At 37.8% G+C, this 8,962-nt stretch overlaps 2 protein-coding genes across 2 annotated transcripts; both read right to left on the reverse strand.

Annotated features, from left to right (window-relative positions):
• Positions 1–37: 37 nt before the first annotated feature.
• On the reverse strand, positions 38–2,929 carry TM35_000201490 (tRNA (cytosine34-C5)-methyltransferase; the record flags this gene model as incomplete). The annotated part of the gene is made up of 1 exon (XM_029026834.1): positions 38–2,929. One exon carries the CDS (start codon positions 2,927–2,929, stop codon positions 38–40), a length of 2,892 nt encoding a protein of 963 aa, XP_028881806.1.
• A 1,177-nt stretch (positions 2,930–4,106) lies between these two features.
• On the reverse strand, positions 4,107–8,189 carry TM35_000201500 (kinesin; the record flags this gene model as incomplete). The annotated part of the gene is made up of 1 exon (XM_029026835.1): positions 4,107–8,189. The coding sequence occupies one exon, from the start codon at positions 8,187–8,189 to the stop codon at positions 4,107–4,109; it is 4,083 nt and encodes a 1,360-aa protein (XP_028881807.1).
• Positions 8,190–8,962: the final 773 nt, after the last annotated feature.

The following is an 8,962-nucleotide window of genomic DNA, read 5'->3' on the forward strand; positions in this document are numbered from 1 at the left end:
AAATTAGTTTAAAACGCATACGAGAACGATTTTTTGTTTAAATTTCAAAGTATCTTTGTTTCTCTTCCTTTGATTCCTGCTTCCTCTGGTGTATTTCCCCAACAGTAGTAGTAGTAGTAGTAGTAGTAGTACCAAGCAATAATGATGATGATGATGATGATGATGAAAAGAGTTTCCGCTCTTGTTGTTGGACTGTCAGTGGTCGTCCTTCCAGTTTCGCACTTTCCATCTTCGCACTCACATTATATTCTGCACTCATCTGCATATGTTTTCTTTCCGAAGTTGCCGCATGGGGCCGTTTTGCGTGCGCAATGAGACGTCCAATAACAGCCATACACCGCTGGCGAGCACTGTGTGAAAGTGATAGTCGTAACTCCACAACAGTTGACTTTTGCACAGTAACAGGAATACTAATAGAGGTTAATGCATTTAAATCATGACTTTCATTTTTATCCATATGTATAGAAGAAGGTAAACAACTCACAATGAAATTTCCTTCATCTTGTCCAATAGTATGAAGAAGTTGTGCCACCCATGGAAGTGGGGTTTGTCTTTCTAATCTTTTTCCGGTTTGATTTGCAGGAATAGTTCCTGCTACAATACGTCGTGCGAGTTCATTTGGATCCTCTTGCAGTTCTGTTACTTTCAGTAATTGATGAGATAATAACCATTGCAATTCTGAGAGTGGAAGTTGCAATACTCGAGAAGTGGCATGAGGCCGAAGATGAAATGCACCACTCTCCGTTAATTGACCTGTAGTGGCATTAATAACGGTTACACCAATTTCAAGCAAAGCGTCGTTAGTGGAAGAAGGAAAAGAAGAAGAAGATGATGAAGAATGTGATGATAATGATAATGATGATAATGATGTAGAAGATGAAGAGGGAATTGCCTTGAGATGACTCCATGTACTCTCTGAAACCAGCAATAGACCTTGATTTTCCCGCCAAGCTGCGCAGAGATTATGTCTTGTTAAGAACTTCTCCACCTCTGATGTATTGTTATTGAAAAAACAACTTAAATGACGTTGAAGAAGCATATTCCCACCTGCAAGGCGTACAAGACCATGTGTATGTAAAATAGAATCTGTTGAAAAGGGTAATAGATGGTTATTCTGTTTATTATTCTTGATAAGATTGCTGTTACTATGAAGATTTGCCTTTTCCTCTATTCGAAGTGTCTGAGAAGTAAAGCTCTTTGAATTTTGACGTACTTTCCGCAGAGCCGCAAAAAAGAATCCCTCCGCCCCGTTGTTAAGATGTGGAAGTACACGCAAACAACAGGACTCCAATGAAGTCTGTAGAGCCTCACAGTCCTCACGTGGAAAGAGTTCTCGCCTAACGGCTTCTCCCTTGGCTTTTCCCTCTTCAAAACTGTGTAGAAATCCACCAGCACGTGAGGGAACTGACCATCGTCGTAAACCACGACTAAATTTCCAATCTTTATTCTCTATTAACGAACGCGGTGGTCGTATTAACTCCACTTCCCCATCTGCTAATACAGTAGCCAGTACCGCTTCATTTTCCAATGGATTTAATGTACAAGTGGCGTAGACAATTCGTCCACCCGCCGCACACAACTCCACAGCTCGTCGTAATAATGCCACTTGCGATGGAAAGAACTCCACTGCTTTTAATGGATGCCACATTCGCCACGAGATCGCATCCCGCTGCATTCGACCCTCACCAGAACAGGGAGCATCGACTAATACTTTATCGTAACGAACACCCCCTGTTGTTATGGATTGTGTTGGAAAGGATTGACCTTGAAGTTGGGTTACCGCAATAGCAGGGGAAAAACTTTGTAAACGTTGTGCAAGTGGACGAGAACGAGAGGAAATAGCATCATTTGCTACAACACAACCAATATTCTTTAATGTTGATTGTTCACATTGCAAAGATAAAGCAGATGTGTAGTCTATAATAAGAGAGGTCTTACTTCCTGGAGATGCACACATATCTAAAACGGATTCACCTGGTTGTGGGTCAAGAAGTATTACGGGTAACATACTTGATGTTGATTGAAAAGAAATTAAACGTTCATTTGAAAGTGATCGAAGTAATTGTCTATTAGAAAGGAGTACACTATGTGGTGTATCTGGTGTATCTAACATGGTAAATGCTCCACACATAGAAGGAAGATATGATAAAGGTTTAATACCTTCTCTTTCATGTAAAAGACTCGTTACTGCCGGTCCATACATTTGTGAAGTATGTACACGAAAAGCCACTGGTTGTCGACCACGCATAGCTTTAAAGAGTTGCATTACTTCAGCATCATTCACAACAATTCCCTGATGTGTAAAGTAACGAGAGAAAGAAACATTCGGAGCCGTAACAAGATCATCTCGTCGATATCGCATGGCTGCTAAGGTTGAACCACTATATCCAGCAGCCATAAGAGCATTATTATTATTATTATTATTATTATTATCACTATTATCATTACCTTCATCTTCTTCTTCCATTAACGCTGGTGGCAATATATCTTCAGAACTATTCGTAAGAGCCATTGGACTTGTCATCATACCTTCTTCACTACCAACTCCAAGTCGTTGTTGTTGTTGTTTTTGTAGTAATAATTCCATTTCTCGTATTTCCTCTGTACTTCGACAAGCTGCAAGAGCATTCTTTACCCATGCCGGTTCCATTATCAATTGTTGTTGGTGTTCAAGAATAACTTCCACCGCTGCCCGTGCTACTGTGTAACTTCCATGTTTACGTGCCTCTTCAAAGAGAAGACTAATATTCCCACGAATCCAACTCGCCCGCTGTGAAGATGTCTCTTTATATCGCCGAGGGACATCGCAAACATGACGACGTACCGCCTGGCGTACCGATTCCACTGTTTTCAATGATGAGAAGAGTGGCTTGAGATCACTACGAAAGGAAGTGAAGGAGTCATATCGAAAAATAGGACAGGAACGCATTCCTTTCTCTTCTTCTTCTTCTCCTCCTCCTCCTTCTTATAATTAATAATAATTATAATATGACTTCCTTTTCTTTATTATTATTGTTATTGTTCTTTGAATATTTTCTTTTTTGTTTATTAAATTTCTCTTTTTTTTTCTTTTAAAGAAGGAATAAAATTCTAGCTGATCGCAGGGACTTCCCCCTCTCTCACCCCCACTCCCTTTTAATCTCGACCACAGTCAATATCAGCTATACAGCAATGATGATAATGATAGTTCGGTACTAGATTATTTAAAAAAAAAAAAAGAGTAGAAAGAAAAAAAAATAATATGTATATATATATATGTATACATATTTCCAATGTATATAAATATATATATATAATTACATATATGTATGCAAACAAAAACAAAATAAAAGCACGAGAGATCATCTTCAATAAGCACGAAAAGAGAGACTTCTTTTCTACTTTCGTCTCCACTTCACTATTTTTTTTTTATAAACATTGAGCTTTTTTTTGGTTTTATTTTCGTTGTTTTTGCTACTCTTTACTGTATATTTGTGCAGGAATTCAATCATATCACTTTTCCACAATAGCAGAAGCAGCTCGCGATACCGCTTGTTAAGCATGTAAATATAATATATGTACATTTTTTTTTTTTTGTTTATATCACTCTAAGGGGGACCCGTAACTTTCTCTGGTTGTAATAATTGTAGTCGTTGTTTGTTTATTTGTTTTCGTTCTTGAAGAAGGGGGGAGGAAAAGGAAATATTCGAGCTTGTATATTCAAATAAATCTTCATATAAATGTTGATAGGCAAAAAGTAAGGGAAGAAGGTGTATATAATTTAGCACTTCTAAACCCTCTCTACATAATTCTTTGCGTTCTTTGTTTCTTTTTTTTTTCCATATTCACTTTTTTTTTTGGTTTTTTTTTTGTTGTTTTTCGTCTTCGTACTTTTTTTTTTTTCTTCTCTTCTCTTCTCTTTTCTTTTCTTTTTTTTTTGTGTTTTGTTGCATTGGTTTCTTTTTCATTGACCAGTGATATTCTCTATACTAGCCCTCTGAGTACATTATTTCATTTCCTTCACTCATTCACTCACTCTCACTCTCTCACTTCATCCATTCATCACTTCCCTTCTTCTTCTTCTTCATCTTCATTGTTCCTTTGTAAACATCATTTCCATATCATCTCTATGCGGGGGAATCCTTCTGAAGTGAAAAAAATAATCGCCGCTGTAATTCCCGTAAATCATTTTTTAACTCCGGCCACTCCTCCGCTGTTGGGGGATCTGTACGCCGCTCCAGTGAGTTCAGTGTAATGAGTGTGTACTCTATCGCCTCCTTCATCGTGCGTGTTGGTAATTCACTCAATCGACCCTGTGTCTCTCCTCCAGTAGTCATCTTATTCGCAGTTGTGTTATTATTATTATTATTATTATTATTATTATTATTATTCGTACCGGGAGCAGCGGAAGGTGTGGACTCCGCTGCGGTACTCCGTGCACTTGTGGCTCGATCTCCACGTTTTACGGATTGTCTGCGTGTATGTTGTTGGGAGTCCTTTTCTTTACGTTTCCCATTGCTGGTTTCCTTTGAGGTAGACTCTGTTAAAGTGGCATTGAGGGCGGCATTCTTTTCTTGTATATGTCGTAATTCCATTAATTCCCGTTGTTGTTCCGCAATACGATTCATCAATTGTGCATTTTCCTCATTTCGTAATTCAAGTGTTTGCCGCAGTTCAGCTTCTCTCTCCACGGCATCATCATCTTCTTCTTCGAGGAAGTCATCCTCCTCATCTTCACTTTGATCAATGGTGGCAAATGGGGCATCGGCGTCTACAACCTCAACTGGATACTTTAAGAGATCTTCTGAAGTACTTTTAGTGGGATGTGGAAGACTACTTGGGGCGGCAGGGAAATCCACATGTTGAACCGTACATTTATTCTCTGTAAATACAAATATATCAAACTTTAACTCTCGAGCCGCTTCTTGACCTTTTTCAGTTCGCATCATTCCTTCTACTTGAACTACAACAGGTCCTTGACTCTTATATTCTACAGAAGCCTCAGCATTCCAATAAGCATCTATACCTTCCAATTTTTTTCCTTTTACGTTAAGTAATCGTACACGTAGAAAAGCACCAGGACTACTAGCAACAGCCACCATTTTTCCTTTTGTTTCTACTTGTACAGAAACAGGTTTACCATTCCATGTTCCCGATGATGTTGTACAATACCACTCATCTTTAGTTCCCTCAACAGGGGCAATGGAAACATCATCTGTATCACAATAAACAGAAAGTCTCCATGTATCTTCATATGGAGTTTCTGTAAAAGGAATATAGACATAAGCTTCTCCTGCTTTTAAGTTTGCAGATGTAGTAATATAACTATTACTAGCAAAACTGTTACTAGCCACAAAAGTAGATTTTTGTGGTAAAGGTACAAGTGCTTTAAGATAACGTTTCTCTGCTGCAAAATTAGTAAAAAGTCTTCCATGTAATCGAGGTCGCATATTTTGTTCCTCACCTTCTTCATCTCGTGAATGTACCCGTTGACGATCCAGAGAAAGATAAGAAAGTACAAATACAACCCGACAATCTTCTTTGGGTAAAACACGAATTTGTGAATTACATCTCCATTCAAATCCATCTCCACCACGACCTGTAAATTCTGTCCAACATCCATCTATCACGGTACGTACCCAACCCACTTGTTCAGGAACAGCTGTTAATTCAATTGGTTTATCCGCAAATGCGGAAAGTGCAAATTCTGTTTGTCGACCTCTTTGACTTGTAAAAGGAACCACCACATATGGGGTTTCACTTGGTTGTAAAGTACAATGAAGAACATTTTCACAATTAGAAGTATATTTTCCTATTTCTACCATACGTCCATGAAAATCCAATTGTTTAAGACCTGCTTTCGCAAGCTCTGGATCTCCTTCAAAAAGTGCAATACCCATATAAACTGTATTATTCTTTTTCTTTTTAAGCATACGAGATTCATAGAGTACATCTTGTATCATAAAAGCAATATCCGTTGTTTCTGTTACATATAAATAAAACTGTGGATTATCCATAAAAGTTGAAAATATTGGACGACCACCAGAAGAAGTCGCTGACCATTTCTCCACAATCGTTACTCCATGATAAGGAAAGGGTGATTCCCGTTCATGTGCGGTTGCCCGTCCATATCCTTCACGAGCAGTATTAATACCAAAAGCCCTTGCAAGACCCTCCAGTAATCGAAATTTCACTTCTCCATATCGTGGATTATCTTGAGCAATATCAAGATTCTGTTCATTACTACAACATAAGTTTACAAGTGCATAAGAGGCAAGAATAGGTACCTGATGATCACGGGTTCCTGCTGGACTAAATAAAACATCAATTAATAAATCAATACCTCCAAAAGAGGCAATTAATTGCTGCATCTCTGGATCACCATGAGCCAAACGACCCACACAATTTGTTGCTGACTTTGTAAGATTGACAACTTCTTCTGGTGTATTACGAATCGTTTCAAGAAGTTTAGGAACAATATCAAGTCGTTCAAAGTAACGTCTGGCATCAGAATAAAGATCTACTATAGAAGCCACAGCTGTACAAGCAGCTTCTTGAACTTGTTGATTTGGATAATTGTAGATTAATTCTACTAATTCTGCATATACAACAGGAGAAAGTTTCATTTTATTTTTAAGACATCCACGACAAGCAGCTTCAAGAGCCACACATGCCGCTTCTTTACATCGTTCTTCCTTTACTTGTAGTAATCGTGTAAGAGCATCCAATCCACCAATATCCACAAACATATCACGACCAGCATCATCTATAACGCTAGCAATGGTTTGTGCCGCATTAGAACGGTAAAATGTAGAAGTAGATCGATCCACAAAATGTACAAGTCTTTGTAAACCTCCTAATTCACGAAAACTTGCCTTTGATTCTGGGAATAAAATACAATGTGAAGTTAAATCATCAAAGGTTTCAGGTAAATTTGCCATAATACGTGCAAGTTCTGTTTGTACCTTAAGTTTCTTCTTTTGTCTACTTTTATTTCGACGTTGATTATAGTGTGTATGAGATTCATCTCCATCTTGTGGAATTTGTTTAAGTTTTAAGAATTCAGCCGCTTCATTATTTCGTTTATCACGTAATTCTTGTTCTAAACTGGCAATATGAGAACGCATACGTTCAATCATTTCTTCCATTTCCGCCAAACGTGTATAATCAATAGCATTTCGAACTGGACGTAATACCAATTGTAGAGCTCGTTTACCAAACTCAATCGTAGAATTCGTCTCACCTCTCCAGAGAACACTACAAGAGACAGCCAATATAAAGTGAATAAGATTAGATCCTCCCAAACTGGATTGTAGAAGATATGTAAGTTTACTGTCTTTATATGGAATATGAATACGACGACCTTTATGCTTTGCCTGTTCAACAAGTTTTGAAACGACATTTCCAAGTGCACTAAGGGATTTATTAATATGAATAGCTTCCCACATATGACCACCAGTAACACCAGACTGTGCCAATCGTTCAGATCCCGCAAGATCCACAAGATTTAATTGTGCACGTGAACCCGGAAGTGAAGGTTCATCCCATTGAAGTTTTAACATTGTAATCATATGACTTCGTGAAGAGACAAGATTCATCTCCGTTGCTGAAGTCGCTCGCATCTCAGAGGCTTTCGTATACATTTTCATACTTTCTTCTAAACTCCGTACACGTGCCCAGGTGGCATCCCGAGCTACATATTGTCCAGTACGATCCATATGTATATCTAATTGTTTTTGACCTGCCAATAAGTCTTGAATTTTCTCTTGATAAATCTGTACCAAACTCACTTCACAGACGGCATCTGTAATATCTTTATTAGCCTCAAACCGTTCAAACACCGCTCGAATAAGTCGTGGTGTAATTCCATACAAATCCTCCTTTCCACGATTTCCCTCCATTGTGAAAGTCTTACCACTGCCGGTTTGCCCATACGCAAAGACAGAGGCATTATATCCACTGAAGAGAGTATCCAACACTTCAGGTCCAATCGTATCAAAGACTGTAGTTTGAGTGGCCTCACGGTCAAAGACATGATCAAATCGGGTTTGGAGTTCCGGTGTGTCGTCATCTTTTTTAAGAAAGAGGGTGTCTGGTAAGCGGGGATCACCACGGCAGACAAGTTCACCGTTACTTTCACGTTTTTCACGATCATTTAATGGACGAATGCGTACATACACACGTGGACGTGATACCGCAGACTTGCTCATGATATAATGGAATAATTCTCAGAATGATAAATTATTCCTCTCTCTCTCTCTTTCTCTTTTTCTCTTTGCTGAGGTATATATATATATATATATATACGTGTGTATAGTCTGTATTATTATGTTGGTATGAGAATTACTCTTGATAAGGGTGATTCTTTTTTTCGCTGTTTCTTGTTAATATATTGAGTTGACCCCCCTTTTGTTGTAATGGTTACTATAGAGATAGGCGTTTAGGATTTAGATTCCTTCTCGCCTTATCGTAACACACCGTTTCTCAGTAAACCCACACAAATACAGAGATATAGATAGATAAATAGATAAAAGGGAAGGAAAAAAATATACACGCACTCGTTTCTTTGTTGATTCCTTTATTGTTGTTGTTTCTTTGACTTTTTTTTTTAGATTTCTTCTCTTTTTCTGTTAAGACAGCGTTCGTTCTGCTTTCTTCGCCTTGTTGCTATTTTATTTAATTCCTTCCTTCTTTTTTTTTTTTGTTTTTTGATTTAATACCACCGCTGTGAAAGAAAGTTATTCCACAGGTGTGCTACAGAGGAGGAAGAATAAAAAGAGAAAAGAAAAGAAGAAAAGAAGAAAAATATGTGAAGAGTCACATTTTTACTTTATCTTTGTAATTGTAAACATTAGATAGATAAATAAATAAATAGATAAAGAAAGAGAGAGATAGTTTAGTTATTTGGTTTAGTTAGTTAGATAAATAGATGGATAAATACACATGTTGAACACACATACACAGATATATATATATATATATA

The sequence above is a fragment of the Trypanosoma theileri genome (genome assembly GCF_002087225.1).
Source record: "Trypanosoma theileri isolate Edinburgh chromosome Unknown TM35_Tth_20_V1, whole genome shotgun sequence".
NCBI lineage: Eukaryota > Euglenozoa > Kinetoplastea > Trypanosomatida > Trypanosomatidae > Trypanosoma > Trypanosoma theileri.